General features: G+C 35.3%; 1 protein-coding gene across 48 annotated transcripts in view; it reads left to right on the forward strand.

Moving 5' to 3' along the window:
* Nucleotides 1-17,825, forward strand: part of RIMS1 (regulating synaptic membrane exocytosis 1) — a 316,131-nt gene that overhangs the window by 265,360 nt on the left and 32,946 nt on the right. For 33 of the 48 annotated variants that reach the window (XM_032104763.1, XM_032104765.1, XM_032104774.1 and 30 more), the window contains one exon: nt 6,896-7,128. The exons of 14 other annotated variants lie outside the window; for them this stretch is intronic. In XM_032104763.1, coding sequence (XP_031960654.1) covers nt 6,896-7,128 — 233 coding nt within the window. Of the gene's footprint in view, nt 1-2,215; nt 2,505-6,895; nt 7,129-17,825 lie in introns of those variants that run through there. One more of the 48 variants, XM_032104813.1, reaches the window with a different exon arrangement.

Raw genomic sequence — 17,825 nt, forward strand, 5'->3', positions numbered from 1 at the left:
AACTGCTTTATGTGTCTGTCAGAGAGGGAGGGAGATGGAGTCTTTAATCCCTTCAGAACATCTGTACATGAAAAATGTGCTATGGAGCATTGCTTCTGCATTTTTAATTATCCAATTATGTTTCCACTTTCAAAGAAACTGTCACATCACCAGCAGTCTTTCTTAATGATTTAAAAAAGACTGAAAAATTATTTTAATTGGTTTTTTCATTTAATTACTGCAGTTGATAAAGATGAAATGTAATCCATAAACTTTTAGTTTAAGAACATTATGCTAATATTTTAAACAGGCAGTACTTGTTCTTTTTAGATTAAAGAAATGTAGGAAAATAGTTTTAGCCATGGCTCAGACCTCAGAGTACCTCTCACTTGCTTTATCTTCATTTCAGTTTACTATATTTTTAAAAATTTTATCTGCATTTTTTTTTGTTAGTCCTGACCTTGCACTGTCCCGTTTAGCTTTTCAGATTCTTCTCCTGCATTTCCTATTTTGTTGCTATTGCCTGTTGCTATTATTTACTTTTGTAATGGAACAGCAAGCAATCTACTTCATATCAACGAAATGGGATTTTTTTCATGAAGAGCAGTGAGACCACAGGTACTTCAGTACCTCATGATTTAGAGGGAAAAAAGCAACATGGGAAAAAAAGCAACAGGGAAAATAATGTTACTCCTGAATATCATGCAAAGAAAGAAAAACTGAGGAATTCAGCTTTTTTGATACTGAAGAAAGTTTCCTTCAGTGTTGAGCTACACATTTTTGTATTTTTCATACACACACCCCCACCCCCAGTATCTATTTTCTTGATACAGGTTTAACATTTACATCCTTTCTATGTTTGGTACAGGTTAACAGAATATGTACATGACTATGTGCAGTCAAATTTGGGTCATTTGAGCTGTTTACCTTTTGATTCACATTAGCCTTTCCACATCAGCATTAATAGCAATAGTTAACCCTGAACAGTGCTCCTGGGGTGCTGCTTTTGTGTTGGTTTCCATTTTATGATTCATGTCATTAGCTGGGCTTCAGGCTGATGGTGCCTTGGGTATGTGCAGGCAGACACACAGGCTCCCACATACAGAGACCAATTGCTCTGCTTGTTTCAGAGAATATAAATTAACTTGAAATGTTCATGGCAAATAATAAAAAATCTGCTTATCTTTTGCTTGGAAAATAGTTAAAATCTGCTTATCCTTTGCAATGTTCAGACTTACTTTCTGAATTGTTATTCTTTCGTTTCGTGGAGAAATGCTAGTTTTGCAAGTTTAAAAAATAGAAATCGGTCAGAGCTGTGAAACTTGCACAATTCAGTGGTCAGTGTGCTGCTGAGAAAAAGCATTTTCACAACACCAGATTATGATATACTGTATTCCAATATGGAAATTTCCTGATCTTCCAAAGTAGGAGTTTAACCAGTTAAGCTCCCAGAGGAGGCTTCTGTAAGGCAATCTTCCCCAGCCCTTGCCTCGGTGAGAGTTTGGGGCTGGGGTGTCATCCCAGAGGGAGCATCTGTGTCACTGAGTGGCACTTCCATACCATATAGGAATATTGTCAGCAACAGATACAACCTACAAATTACTGATCTTCAAATATCTTAATACACCAATAGGACTCTAATATAGTGACTTGACAGCAGGAGCAAGGGGTTTTTTTTTAAACCTAATAGCTATTTCATAGATCTAATGCATGATTAATGTGCATGTTAAATCAATATGTAGTTCCAGTTGGTACAGACTGTACGAAATTACTATTTAATGATGGTCTAAAAAATACTTTTGACTAATTATAATATAGGATATATGTTTGTCCTTTGGTTTGTAAAGCCCCATGCTTCAATTAATTTATTAAATGCTAATGAATATTTATAAATATTTATTAAAAATTGTACTGTAATTTATCTTGTAGAAAATGTTCTATATCATATGTAAATATAACTATATTTTCTTCAAATGACAGAGAAATTTGTAGATAAGTAATTGTTTGTATTTATTGATTATATATCATACAATACTAATAACAAGACACTTATTTTTAGAAATGTAATGTTTTTCATTATAAAAATATCTTCCCTTTGGTCCAGAACTATTATGCATTTAGGAGATTGTTAGTATTCATGAGCTACCTCATTGCAAAAGGGTGCCATAGGGGCTATGAATTAGTACGTGATGCTGCATTCAGCAGGAGAGAGGAGAAGGGCAGTAGCTTGTGCTGGTGGGGGCCAGGGATTCTGCTGAAAGATTCAAGTTGCTGCAACTGTCTGCAAAGAACTTACAACATCATCTACACAGCAAGGAGTACAGGGCATCATTTATTTACTCATGGCTTGCATTACTGGAAAAATGGGTGGAGAAAAAATGAGGGACCATAAAAATAAATACCTAAAGTATTTTTTTATACATCATCAGTAATTCTAAGAGAATGAAGGAAATGCTGTAATTTTAGCAATGGCTAATCATTTCAGAATTTTTCTGTGAAAGGATATACTTCCAGCTATTACATAGGTGAGTTTATGATCAAGTGTTTTTCTAGCTTTCTTACTACTGTCTTACTATCTTTCTTTTTCAGATGGAATGTGCAGGTATTTTATGTAATCACTGAGAGATACTGAGTGTATATCTGTATGCCAATTTTCTCAACTCAAATGATTTGTCCAGTATGCTTTTATGGATCTTGAATGCCTATATATTAGTTATCTGTACACAGAAAGATATATAATGATTTTATACAGGTACTTGCCTTCGTTTCAGTTCAGTTTGTTTCAGTTAATATAAGCAAGTATAATCCACAATGCCCTTGTAGCATGCTCATCTTATCGAATTTGTTTCAGGGTTAATTTTTATGCTATCTTGTAACTCAGATTACTTTTTGATTAAGTTTTTTGTCTTAATAGCTCATTCTTCCTGGCCACTGATACAACCTTCAGGTAGGGGCAGCTTGCAAAACTGAATGTGTTGCTTTCTTTCAAAACTCTATTAGCTCACGTGTAAATACAGTCTTGATTTTGCCTCGTGTAGTTCAGATACCACTTTAGATGGGATCTATCTCAGCTGCATAAGTTTTGGCAGGAAATATAAGCATTTTTCTCTTGGTAGAGAGAGCAGTGTCTTCCCCACTGATGCAGGAACCTGGGGGTAGTGTCTGACCCCAGTGCTGGGGAGGCTCCTCTGCTCTTTCTGGGGTCAGAGGGAGGTTTTCTTTATAGGTTATAGTAAATTTTAAAAAATTAAGTTAAAAATCCAGTGATTCTTTTTACATGCTGAATATCTGTGAAGTAATACACAGGCCCATATAGATTGTCTGTAACCTTCTTAATATGCACATCAATTATGTTGCTATGACTGTAATTAGAAATCCTTAGAAATAACATAAGACTTTTGCTGAACTATTCATCACAAGAATTGCTAAAAATCATAAAATAATTGTAAATAAAAACTTAGTGAATTAGTTAATTTATGACTAAATGGACTATACTGATAAATATATTACTCTTCATTATCCTGCTACAGAAAACTATATTTATTTATTTTGTTATGAGAACTACATATAATTTAATAATTTACCAATTTTAGCCACAAGCCTGCAAAAACTTTCATCTGCATTTAAATGAATGTGTTAATAATCCCAGCAAGTCCAGAGAAGGGAAATAAAAAATTTAGTTATGTTATTATCATAATGGTTAAGTTCAAAGGGATATATTCATGCAGGTCCTTTTCTTCTTTGTGCTTCATAAATTAAACTCTAACAGTAGTGAAGAAAGCAAGAGTGTGAGCTAGGAGCTTTTTCTTCAAGTGATAACCAGTAATGTAATGGAAAAGTATTGTGTTCTAAGGGTACTCAATTAGATGGTATAAGAATGCTGAATTTTAAATGCCCATTCTTTTGAGACTGTTTCAGTTAATGAAAAATAATAAACTAGCACAGGGATTAGATGAACGCATAAGAAACTTAACCTGTTTGCTTTTTTATGACAAGAGGAAGTATTGGACAGCTGTAGTATCCTTGGTCCTATCCCATTATAACCCATTTCTAGTAAACTAATAGCTATTTTGTACTAGTACACTAGAATATATTTCCTAGAAAGGTAGGGCTTCGTATTTGCAAGGTAGAAACAAGTATAAGATTAATTTGAATTCTAAATTTCTCTGTTTTTTTTTAATTAAGATAAATCTTCTAGTTCCCTCTAGCTGTTGCAAAGAATCAAAAAATAAAATTTATATGTCTTTGAAAAAGCAAATTTTCTATTATTCAGAAAGTTCCATATTCCCTGAATTAGTGAATTAATGCATCAAAAATGTTTTTTTTCCAAAAGTTACAATACTATCTTGTCTTATTTCTCAGCTGATGGACATCAGTGCCTCCTAAATACATAGTAAACAAAGTGAAATTACAGCATTTCAGGTAAATTGTTAAAAAAAAAAAAAGGTGAAGGCTGGCACAAAAACATAATGATTTTAGTATTTTTATAAACACCTGAAATTCAGTAGAGCAAATTCAATAATATGGCAAATAATTCTTTAATTGCATGGCAGATTTTATAGTCCATTGAACTTTAGTGCTGGAAATTATAGGTTTATCAATCAGTATGTCAGCAAAGCACATGTTAATATAGTTCAAGTGTCAACAGGTGCTCTCAAAAGAAGTATTTGCTGTTTCTTTCCTCTCTCTTCCTGACATATCGATGCATAAACTCAAGAATTGATAGAATTGACCACTCCATGGCTCAAAATGGGAACAAAATAACTACAGAATGCTTTGTGTAGGGGCCATTGTTGGCAATGTAGAAACAGTCACTGAAATCCAATTCCAAGTGCTGTTAGAAACAAATTATCCATGTGGAAAGGAGTTGTCCATGTTGACTCAAAGTAGGAAGTAGGATCCCTCAGAATGAGGCCTGTGTGGTTCTGCCCTCTCCTCGAAATGATGAAGTGTCTCTTGCTGCAGAGAAGAAACCAGTTAACAGTGTTGCCTTCTATCACCCTAGAGGCCTTTTCTTTGATATTTGTATATATATATGTGGAAGACGGTATTTTTTGAGTTGGTTTGGTTTTGTTGGTTTTTTTTCCAGCTAAAATTCTTCCTAGAATGATTGAATATGTCTGTGTGTACTCTCACATTTATGTGAGAGAGTGCATGCTGGGTGAGAGTGGTGATAAAATACAAAGGAATTCTATACGGAAACATCAAAATACATACTCATGTTTTTGCTTTGCAAACCCAAAAGCCAGTCAATACAGTTTCTCTGGGACAGGAGGGAACACGACAGAACCTATTTTAAGCTCAGTGTACCTCGGGTAGTGCACTAAAATGTGTTCTTGAATACTTTAGTGCATCAAGCAGCTTGTACTGTTTGATGGTGGCAGCTGTTTTTTTTATCTGAGCTTAACAGGAGCAGATCCTAAGTGCTGAGGGTAGTTAAAAGCCTATGCAGAGGTTGATACTGGTCTTTCTATTAAGTGTTGTCTATTCAAAGACTTTACTTTTCCAGCTTCATTTTCAAAAGAATACTGTCTATTTTTACGTGCTCTTACCTATGGTCACACATTAGTAACTCTTGGTAACTGCCAGTAAAACAGGGATACACTGTTTTAATTATAGCTTAGGGATACAGTTTTTTATACTTTCCTGGATCTGTCTTGGGACAGGAGTGATTTGAGCTCCAGCAGGGCCCAGATCCATAGAAGTGACGGGATATCATCTCTTCTCCAATTGACCCCTTCATTTCCACCTGGCCTGATTTTCTATCTGTCTGAAACTTGGCATGACATAAAGAAGCCTCTAACCCCACTCTTTCTAATTTTGACTGGGGGAGAGGGAGTGAGGGGTGGATGTGAATGAGGGACAGGAGCAGGCCATTGCATCTGCTGGGAAGGGAACTTGCTGGGAGAGACAGAAGGACTGTTGGTTAACAAATAAATTTGACTTCAAAATACAGAATTACTGAAAAAAAATTCCTGAAATTAGCATGTAGGTCTACTAATCAGCAATACAAGATCAAGGAATTTCCTACATGCCTGGCTGATTTAACAACTGCATCTGAAGTGAGTCCAAGCTGCAATTTAATTTCTGTGTTTCTACAGAGTGACAGCTAACTTTATATTGCCATTAGAGCTAGTGCATTGCTTGGTCATAGCAGTAGGACTGTGTATTAGTGTGTCCTGTGAGTATTTGAGACTGTTTTCTAGACTCTGTGTGTGAACACTTTATATGCCTCTATGTACAGGGGCAGAAAAAGGGTCTGTATAGAAACATTCAAATGCAATGCAATAGCTAAAGGAACTCAGACAGAACTGACAGAGCTGTTCATCTTTCTGTCAATCAATGAAGGTTCCAGTGGGTTATTAGGAATTTTGCCTCAAAATTATTTTGCCTTCATGCTGTGATTATTGCCCTTACCTTTAATGAAGTGAGAGAGTGAAGACCTAAAATATACTAGATATTACATTATCTCTGTGAAAAGTATGAAAATTTAGATGATGGTATCTTCATTTCTATTTGGTCTTAAGGCTTTGGTGAACAGTACTGATAGATGTATATGTTAAACTACTGGCCTGTGTTAATTTTGTTTGGTTCTAAAATTGCTGTTTTATTTGTTTCTGTATTGTGGGGACATAGACAGGGAAGCTTCAGATAACTTTTAAATGTCTCTCTTTCTGTCACTCTGAAAAACATGGGAAGGTGTTCATTTTATTTATTTCCCTCAAAGAAGTGGAGAACAAGCAATAGTACTGGAAAGATGTACTGTGAGGGGAATCGAATTAAGCTTTACTTGTGAACCAAATAAATGGAAATGTATCAAGACTTAAAATTAATTTACTGATTAAAAAAAAAAAGGCTTTTGGAAATGCTGTTGCACAGACAAATTAACATGTTTGTTTTTACTTTGTAACTGTAGTACATTTACTCCTAAAATGCAAGGCAGACGGATGGGGACTTCAGGGAGAATCACTAAGAGCACAAGTGTGAGCGGAGAGATATATAAGCTGGAGCACATTGATGGGAGTCAGTCGGACACGGCTGTCGGCATGGTTGGAACAGGTGGGAAGAAAAGGCGTTCCAGCTTTAGTGCCAAAGTGGTTGCCATAGTGTCTCGAAGGAGCAGGAGCACATCTCAACTTAGCCAAACAGGTGAGTGAGACACACTCTTTGGAAACAGGACTCTCACCAAACATGGTTTACCATTATTTCATCTGTGGCACCTGTGTTACATGTGTATGAATATAGACCGCTCAAGAGAGATTTTCCAGCTGTAAATAAATTTCTGAGATACTAATTTTCTTTGATTATTAAACATTTGCAAGAAAAAAATATACAAATGCCTTTTAGAATATGTGCCATAGTTGCTTTCTGTCCTGATCAATGAAAAGCGTTGTCTCTTAGAAGCCTTGTTCACAGGTAGGCCAGGAAATGCAAAGAGATATGTGTAGGTATCAGGGATAAGGGTTTGGAAAAGACCACTATTTATATGTATAGGAAATTTCTTTAGCAGAAGAGTTGAGTGTGAATGTGGGAACTGAAATCTGAGCAAATGAATGGCAGTTATGCAACTGGGATAAAAGGTTGTACCTGTTGTGGCATAAAATATGTTTTTAAAAACTACCTTTGTTTTCTTAGCTGAGAGTAAATCCAATGCTTTAATTTTTTTAACACTGGCAAATTGGGGTCAGCGATTTCAGATAATTAGATGACAGCATGATGGTTCTTTAGGAACATAAGCCTTCCAACTCTCTATTTCAACTTCAGAAATCTTAAAAGCTTCCTATCAGCATAGCCTCCAGGAACAAAAGCTCATACAAAAAGATACAAAAGGGAAGAAGAATGTTTTACAGTCCCTGTCCTGCTCCTGAACCCCAGTGAAGACTTTTGCTTTTGTCTTCAGTGGGAGCAGGACCTGACCCCAAGGGTTCTTTCTTGCTAAAAGAAGGAAAACAAAGAGGAAAAGCTTCAAGCTAGCATAGAATGCACTCATATTTCAGCATTCCTCTCACATAGTCAGGGTATCTAAACTAAGGTAAGTAACAATATTGTTTATTTGTATCATCAAATATTTCACCCCTTTTCCCTGGTTTTCTTTTATTGCCAGATGAGCAGTAGACTTGATTCTTTCACAATGGAAAGCTTGGTCAGCTTTAACAAAAAGATTGTTATACTTTTCTACACTACTCATGAATTTTAAGCTAGAAAGTATATAATCATGGAGTTGAACCAAATGATAAATGAAACAGGTCTGTTTTAAGCCCAGAACTGTAATTAATATTGTGTTTCTCAAGAATACACTGTGACTAAGTCTGAGACTCGAATATAGATAGTTGCATACAATAAGATGCTATTTTAGATATGTCAGAATCAATGGCGTGCTCTGTAATTAATAAAAAGTGGTGTTGTATTGTAGACAGGATTTCTAGGTTGATGTTTTAGTCCACTTCCTATATATACTTATATTAAGTATTTTACAGAATGGTTTTTGTGGTTTGATCTGGCATTCCTTTCTAGCTCCTAGGTCTCATTGAAATAGGAATTGCTGTGACAGACCAAACCTTTGCTCTATCTTACTCAGTAGTCCAGCTCTCACTGGGAACAAGGACTGTTAGCCCAAAGGGAAGGCACCAGACACAGGATGACTTGCCTTGCAGAAGCCCTGACTCACTCTTGTCAGTGAACTTATTAAATAACTTAAAATCTGAGCTGTGACTTCCAAATATTTCTCAGTATCATCTATTTAAAGCTCAGATTTTTGTGTTCTTCATAGAAAGCTACTATAAATCTCCAAATTTTGCTTGATGTAAATTTCAAAGCAATAGGAATTTTGCAAGGAATGGAACTTCTTAACTTGTAATGAAACTCAAAGAGCAAATCAAATATGAAAAATATGGTTATATATTATTCATGATTGTAAAACAGTTCAGAATTGTATTTACTATGTCTTGTGGTGGCTCAGGCTTAGACTACTATCTGTGGCATAATCAGAGCAAATAAAACGTGTCATTTTTTGTTAGTCACTACTTTTGAATTTGGTCAGAAATCAGTGAATTAGCACATTTTTTTAGAACAATATACAAATGAGACTTGATAGATTTTCCAAATGATGTTGTAGACTAAATACTCATATGCTAAATCATGGACCCACTTCCCTTCTTTCCTTTCTATATTATACAAAATGGGAGGAGAAACCTAAAAATGTCTATTTCATTTTAATGTGTGGTGCAACTTACTAATGTCTCCACTATTGAGAATTAAAGAAAATTTCTGTTATGACAATATAATATAAACTGGGTACTTCTTTAAAATTTATTATGTGAAAATTGGTTCTAATAGCCAAGTTCTGAAGTTTTAGAAGTGATGTGGAGATATATGGGCCTCCAAAAGTGGTGCCAAGTATGAACTTCTGGGACAGATCTTCAGGAACTGAAGGTGTGCTCTTCATGCAGAATATGTATTTTAAAGGAAGTATAAGAAATATAAATGTGTAGCCTCCATAGGTTGTTCAAGTTTTTTTCCTATGACTTACATGATCAATAAGTAAGGCAAGCATGACACAGGTAGTTATTTGTTTCTGAAAACTCAAAGATCAGAAATAAAAAGGCAGATTTTTTTGAAAAGCGTAGGTTCCATGTTTTTATGGAATGAGTAGATCTGAAATTCTAGTTTACTACTGTCTTCAAGCCAATAAAGTTCATTACCATCTCACTTTTTTCACTTGAAGAAATGGTCAAAAAGGGCTGAATTTGACTTTCTGTAGATAATTCTTCCTTTTAGCATACTGCACACGTTTGATGTTACTTAAAAATGAAAGTGGTGTGTATGGAACTGCTGCAAGGTAGCTATTATTTATAAGATTTGCTTTTCTATTCAGTTGAAAAAGGAGTGTGTGTGTGTGTGAGCCTGTGCATACATGTTTGTGTCTGTACATATGGGGCAGATCCACTTGCATGTTGGAGTTAGAAGGACCTGTAATCATTATTTTACACACCCTGTTCAATGCTATTGGAAAGTATTCAGAATATGTGCCTTATAGATGGTCAGTGAAAGAATTGGTTTCTATTTTCATGTAAATCTGCAATGGAATTATGTATATTTGCTGCACCTTCCTTTTGTTCATGTTTAAGATTTCATAATACTTCTAGTAACTGTTCTGTGAAATCCGTGCTTATTATGTATTTGTTCATTGTGCCCACAAATTGGATAGGTTAGATAGTTCATCAGAAAACGCTTGTAATCTTCTGACAATATTCCTAATAAAAATCCAGCTTTTCTTAGTTATCATAGTAAAAAAGAAGAAAAGGAAAAGGGGAAAAAAAAGAAGCAAAACTCCCAAAATGACCACAAGAAATTGAAAATAGCTCCAGGCATACATAAGCATTTAGTTATAATCCAACTTTTCTAGCTTTCTTTGTCACCCTTATTTTGGAAAATAAATATATACATATATACAGAATAAATATAGAACTGCAAATTTTCTGAATACAGCAACTAAACTTTAAATCACAGGAAAATTATAGGAAACTAGATTAGGATAAGAAATCATCATCTGTTGTCTTGATTTTGTGTTACAACTCTCTATTCCCCTCTACAGAAAATCTTATCTTATAGTTTCCATACCAGTGAGTGACTGAGGCCAGTATTGATCATTCTACATTTTGATTTGGGGTTCTAGGTTTGTTTTGAATGAGATGAAAACTTCTGTAATAGGAAGGAAGAATTTTATTACAGAATTTATACCATATATAGAGACATAATAATGCATTTTAAAGTGGATAGAGGTAATGGGGAGGGGTATCATCAGTAAAATGAGTTCTGGAGAAAAGCAAAACTTCAATCGCAGATAAATAGAAGTATTGCTATCCCTGGATCCCTCTCAGTTCTCCTGGTACACGCAGACAACTGCCTTAAGAAAGGAAAACAATTCCTCCCCTTTGCATTCTATTCCCTGGTCAGCAGATAGTGCTCCAGAAAGATCATCTGTTTGTAGGAGCATACTTTTCTTCTCTTTAAGTGCCAACAATGGCTTGCAACTATTTTGACATAGGTGAGAGTGGAAGAGATGCAGAGAAGGAGAGCTAAGAAGCTTAGAAGAATGGACAGCATTTCTAGTGTGACATTATACTAATACCAGGTCAATTTTCTACATGAAAATACCTTGCCATGTTTATGGTGTGAACCACAATGAGATTTTTCTTACACAGAACCAAAGTTATTTATTTTCCATCTTCTATTGGTGAAGGTCAATGTCAACAACCTGAAATGAAGCCATGGGCATTAACATTTCAGAGACAGATTACATACCATGAAGCAGAGCTGAAATCAAGTGTTGTCACAAGGTGAAAACAGAATGACAAAAAACCCTTTTCACTTATGTGTATCTCTGGTACTTGGAAGGAATCTTGAAGTGTTTGTCTGAGCAAAAATATGTGACAATCTTATAACATATTTCCCTATGTAAAAAATGGAATATCCTGCTAAAGTGTATTTTCTGTAATTTGCCCTTTAAAGAAGTGGCTTTCTCTGCGTTCTTTTGAATTAAGCACCAAATTCCCAATTCCAGATAAGATAATGTCATCTAAGTGAGGAGATTGTCACTGAGCAGTGACGTTCTGATAATCGTGCACCCCACAGAATATGGATGTTCCTTTTGCGAGCTCACTGCAGCTTGAAGAACTCTTCTTCATCCAATTGATTGCCCCACACTTCACCTTCCAAGACTGGTATCAAGAAGGCTTTCTCTCATGGTTGGATGACTGAAGTTAAGGTAAAGATTTAGAAAAGAAAACCTCATCCATTGCTCTGCTGATGGAGAATAGGATGGTTCACTGGAGGTGCTTAGTGACTGTTAACAGCACCTCTATGCTGTGTTAAAAATAACCTCGCTTGGGAAACATGGAAATTCAAGCAAAAGCAATGCAACCTTCCAGGCTTAGGGCTGTATCATTTCAGAGTAGACACTGCTATTTAAAAAAAACCACAAAAAACACAAAAGCCCACAAAAACCCCAAACAAACAAAAACAAAACCAACCACAAAGAAACCAGCCAATCAAAAACCAAAACCACAAAACCCTACCCCCCAATTCTGTTAATCTCTTTTTCTCAGTCTCTTTTTTGGAAATGCCAGTAGGACTATTCTTCTGTCCATCCTTGTAGTAATTTTATGATATAATGAATAATGAATAATTCCTACAGGTCTAGATAATATGGACAGAAAAAGCAGATAATAAATAAGAAATAAAATATACTGGAGGGCAGAGGGTTTTGGGATAAGGATGGGTTGTTCGTTGTCTTTCTTGAGAACATCATTTCTTCTTTCCATAATTCTGTTATTTTTTTACAAGGGTTGTGACAACCTTTTGATGCAGTGGTCAGGTTTTTTTTTTTTTTTTCCTGACATTTCATATTGATTTCTTGATTGATTGAATGACAAGGATGCATTTCTGAGTATGATTCTTGCACCTCATAACATGACTTTATTTTTTTATAACTCTAGTGAAAGAAATTCTGCTTATTTGATAAGAAATGAGTGCTAGACAGAAGTTCAAAGGACTTATTTTATCTAGGATTCAGTAAATCATCTATTATTATTAGACTGGATAGAAAGCATGGGAATCAGTAAGGAATACTGGATGTCAGGAAGAAACTGGTTAGGAGGGAGGCATCAACTGGTTTTATTAAAACAAGCCAGAGAGTGTCTGCTAGTTGAGTTTCTAAGACAAAACCCATGGGCAGATTTTGTTAATATTTTATTGACAGCTAGCATTTATGCTGCTAGAATATGATGATGAAACAGATTTAGTGTCAGTTCCTGGTAATCTAGGGGAAGGATTCTTGGGAATGGTCCTGTGCATGGCCACGAGTTAGACCCGATGATCCTTGTGGGTCCCTTCCAACTCAGCTTAGTCTGTGATTCTATGACTGATGAACTTCAGGATAGAATAGTAGAACTCAGAAAAACTGTGACAATGCAGATTGCAAGTTCATTCCTTTCAGAATGAGTAATGAAAATTTCCAGATTAAAAAAAAGGCACAAGAGTTTTTGAATCTAAAGGACAACACCATCAGAAACTGTGCTATAATAACAAACAGGTATAAATTACTTACAAATAACTTTTATATTTGTGTCAAAATTACAGTAAAGTTTCTCACAGTCAGAACAGAGAGTGAAGTATCTTAAACCTCTCAGAGCATATAGCACAGTAGGGAAACAGTCTTTTTTTCTTGTTGTTTGTTTCTTATCTAGCATAATACCCTTTTGCTGTTTTCATTTTTCTGATATTACTTTTTTGTATTGCTATCTCTTGTTCATCCAAGTGGAATGCTACAAGATATCAGATTTTCTAATGGCAAATTCAGAAAATTTTCTTGGAATTCAGAATTACCATGAGTCTTACCGCTACAGTTACCTCACCAGTTTAACCTGGTCCTCTGTAATTCACACGTTGTTCTCTGTTTTTCCAGAGGAGCATTTCCAAGTACTTGCTTGTGTTGGGCATTTATCTCTGCAAGAATGCTTAGTATGAGCATTGGGCATACTAAACATACTAAGCTCGAGCTCATACACATGAGCTTCCTTACCTACAGATATCTCTGTTTTGTTATCTTTAGTCTGTGTGGTTTGAAAATCTTTTCCTTAACTTTACTCTGTGTGTACTTGAAAAGTAACTTTCAGCAGCTTAGCAGAAGTGTAGTGCTCTGTCCTGCAGCTCCCTCATTAGCCTTGTTTGTCTGTTTAGTATTATCTCTGTGTGAGTCTTCCCTATCTGGGTTGTTTTTTTCCCCAGAGCAGGCCCTTAGAGCTTGCTCTGCATAGTTGTGATGATCTATGAGGACAATGGCTCTATTGCACAAAAAGAAGAATGCAGGGAGATGGACATTTAGAAGATTTCTCTTTTCAGCCAATCTAAAAAAAGTCTGTAGTGAGGCTGCAGGGCTGCTCATGGTGCCTTAGGGATGGTGACAGGATCTGGGCTCTGCACCTGACACCCAACAGCAAAGAGCAACCCTTGTCCCAGCAAAACCTCTGAGCCGCTCCTGCACCCAAATGTTTCTGCAGGAAGGGGTGGGGAAGAAGGGGAGGGTGATGAGCAAGTGGATGAAGAATATTGAAAAAAAAAAAAAAAGACCTGATTATTTTTGAAAGAAGAACTTTTTGTTCTAGTAATGATACTCAATTCTTTGAAACTATTGAGTGAATGTAAGCATGTTCTCTATTAGTTACTGTTGCCGTCTTGCTGAGAAATTCACTACCCTTAGTAGAAACAAAGTTCAGTTCCAGATACTCATCTTCCAAAAGATTTCCTAATAAGGGCTAGTATTTTCAAACAAACTCCCACTTCTCTGCTGAGTTAGTGTTACATGTGGTTCTTTTCCTTTCTCCTGAAATGCAAATTGTGACTTTTTCTCCTGTTACATAGTTGCTTGACTTGTACTCGAAAGTATTCCTTCGCTTTTGTATTTGCAGCTTCTCCCCAGATTTTAAAATAGAGATATTACTGCAGCAATAACTGTACTTAGGGCTATTTCCAATTTGTAAGCAGTGTGGGGTTTAGGAGAATTTATAGCTTTCTCAAAGTATAATCTTGATTATGCCTAAACTATGACATGCATGCTTTGTATGATTTCAAAATATGTAAAATGTCTTTAATAAGTGTAGCTTCACTGTTATGTTTATATTGTGTTTTCTTATGAAATGTCTTATAAAAAGGCCTACTTACAGTTCTGACTATATTTAACTGAGCTCTGTTTAAAGAGGATTTTTATTTGTTTTCTTATCTGATTCACACTGTGTTCACAAGCTCCACTTTGTGCAAACATAAACACAGAGTTGAAATAATACCAAAATTATGACAGAAAAAAGGAAATAGAGTGTTGCCAAAGGACTACCAAGAGGGAAAAAAACCTGTACTATCTTCACATTAAAAATTTCTATGTAAATGCCTCTCTTTAAGAGGATGTCAATATAAAACTTGTGTTTTATTACTCTTCATATGCTTCTTGCCTGATTAGATCCACAGATTGTGTTCTGGAACTTCTAGAAAGTTTTAGAGTACCTGCAGTCATTCAGAGGAAAACTGTTCTTCCTCTGTGGCACAGGAATTCATTCCTTTCTCACAGGAGAGCAAAGCCCTCTTTGTTTAGAGTCAGATGATTGAGCTTAATTTTGATAAACCTGATTTTTTTTTCCTTTCAAAAGCAGTCCTTTTATTACTTAACGTAAACCTTAATTTTTATTTTTTTTTTAATGAGATAGCCTGTTCAACACACTATTTCAGATACAAGTATCATATCTCTAAATCCATTAGGGCCAAGAAATTATGAGGTTTGGTATCTTTTAAAAAATAAAACTGACTTTGTTAAAAATCTTGAAGGGTTTTTTGGGGGGGGCTTTTTCTTTTGATTTGGTTTGGGGTTTTTTTGTTTGTAGAACATTTTTAAAAATCCATACGTTTGATGATAAGGTATTGGTGGGCTGAGTTAAAAAATGGTGCATTTAGTGAATCCAAAGAAGCATTAGAGACATTATTTTAATCTTATTTAGCACTTTTACATGTAAATGTGAAGATGAGCTTTAAGGGTTTTTTCAGCAAATTTTTTTGGCTAGGGATAGAACTATTAGCAACAGAATTAAAATAAAAAGCAGTAAACCTAACCTAGGGCAAAACCCAGTTGTTTTTAAGAGATTTTCAAGAAAAAATAATAATTAAGATAATAATAATAATCATAATAATAATAAAGCTTGCTGCTTTTACTGCAGCTGTGTTAGTGTATTTATAAAAAATGTATATGTATATATAAGGTAGCTAGTAGTCTGCAATACAGATAATGGCCCTTAGATACTCCAAATTCTGTATCATAAGCAATGAAATATGCAGAACTCAGTAAATTTATGGAAAAATATTCATATAACTTAAAAAATATATATATAATTTTTTTGCAATTTATTAAGATGGATGAAAAATTATTTCCAATCTAAAAGTTTATTATTTGATCTTGAAAGGACAAAATTTAGCTTAAGTATTTCCTAAATTATGAATAAATATGAATGACATTTTAAAATAAAATGCTAACAGTATCAGGGCAGGTATCAGTTCACAAAATATTTCAGTGTTGCTGAATCTTTTTTTTTTTTTTTTAATAAAAATTTCAGCTGAAAACTTTCACCCAGCTTTTCAGAACCCTCTGGGTACATAGTCTCTCCAGTAGGAACTCTGCATATAGATAGGAAAGAGTCTGAGTACACCTGAGGTACAGTCTTAAAAGCAACTCCCTTCTCCAGTACTTTTTAGATATCAAGGAGGGAGGTTGGCTTCAGCTGGCTGAGACCCAGGTAACAGGACACGAGTGGACAGATGATAAACAAGGACAGTCACTGGCCTCGGTCCCACATGCATCAGTCAGGCAGTGTTTCTGCTCCCCAGGGCTAGTGGCCAGTCCAGTGTTGACTTTGTTTCCAAGAAGAGAAGGAGCAGCAGTTTAATGTAAACTGTGTGACAAAGGAATTAGATCTCTGACTGTATAACTTTTATTACCCAGAGTACTCTTCATACTTTGGCTGGCATATGAGTTAAATTAACATAAATAATAACCACTTTGGCAAGTCTTAAAATAGAACAAAGATAGAAGAGATGAAAACAAGCACCTCATATTACTTGCTAGTCCAAACTTGCTTCCTAACAACTAGTCTGACACACAAAGAGAAGGGAAAAAGGGGATTGAGATGCCCAATTAATTTCTTCTTCAGTACAAAGCTTGGCTTTTCAGTGGCATCTGCTTGCAGTGCGTGCATAAACGTAGCTGATGAGCAGTGGCTTTTATCCCCTGGGAATGTCTGCTCCCCGTGCCTGTGAATGGCTTTCATCAAAACATACCAGATGTGATTGCTTTCTCAGCAAATCAGTCAGAGACCAGTGAGCATTTAACAGGTTCATATCTGAATATATCCTTTTATTTTTATGCTGTCTTTTTCTCTGTACATATACTGGTATTTGAAGTATTCAAATTAAATTTTGAGTGATTTTTGACCACTCCATTTGACTAGCTAGTTTATTGCATCTGTTAAATTTTCTTCAAATTGCCAAGAAAAGACAAAGAAAAAAACCATCCCAGGAAGTTAGAGATGATGAGATCTCTAAGTCACTGGCACACTGTCAAAGTACAAATATTTTTTATCAACTGTGGTATAGTTTTACCGTTTTCATTAGGCTTCGGAATGTTCTGCCAGCTTTTCTTTATTTTGATAAGCAATTTTTAGAAGTGATTTCCATATAACTTCCAAAAAGGAGCCAACAGTGAAAAGTGATGTTTGTTTATATCTGTATTGATTCCTATGTTGTTGTTAGGGGCTGAGTATGTCAGTTATTTGGTATAACTTATTCTGAGTACGGCATAAAAATACTGTGCAATGCTGAAGTTGAACTGCTGTTTTCTTTCATACAAACCTCAATATAGTTACTTAGAGCTCAGCAACAGTATGTGTGGCCTCTGTGTATCCTCAGGTCTGTCTCAGCTTGCTTGAATTTACTGAAATTGGACAATTTGTTTAGATTTTCAGACTAAAGTCTACAAATATTTAACCACAGTGTCATAGAATTAAGACATTCAAAAGGCTAAAAGATTAAACTACAGTATTCATTCAATGAACTGTTGGGGTTTTATCCTCAAAGTTACCCTGAGAATTGCTTTGAAATTCCTTAGTATTTATAGACATACTTGATGCTCACAGATAGACACTCACATATAGTTTACTTCATTTACCCATACAACCATTTTTCATATTGCAAAAATTCTGTTTCTGGTGTCTAATCACTTCAAAAGGCTCACTTCCAGGAATCTTAGAAAT

The sequence above is a fragment of the Corvus moneduloides genome, chromosome 3, assembly GCF_009650955.1.
Source record: "Corvus moneduloides isolate bCorMon1 chromosome 3, bCorMon1.pri, whole genome shotgun sequence".
Taxonomy (NCBI): domain Eukaryota; kingdom Metazoa; phylum Chordata; class Aves; order Passeriformes; family Corvidae; genus Corvus; species Corvus moneduloides.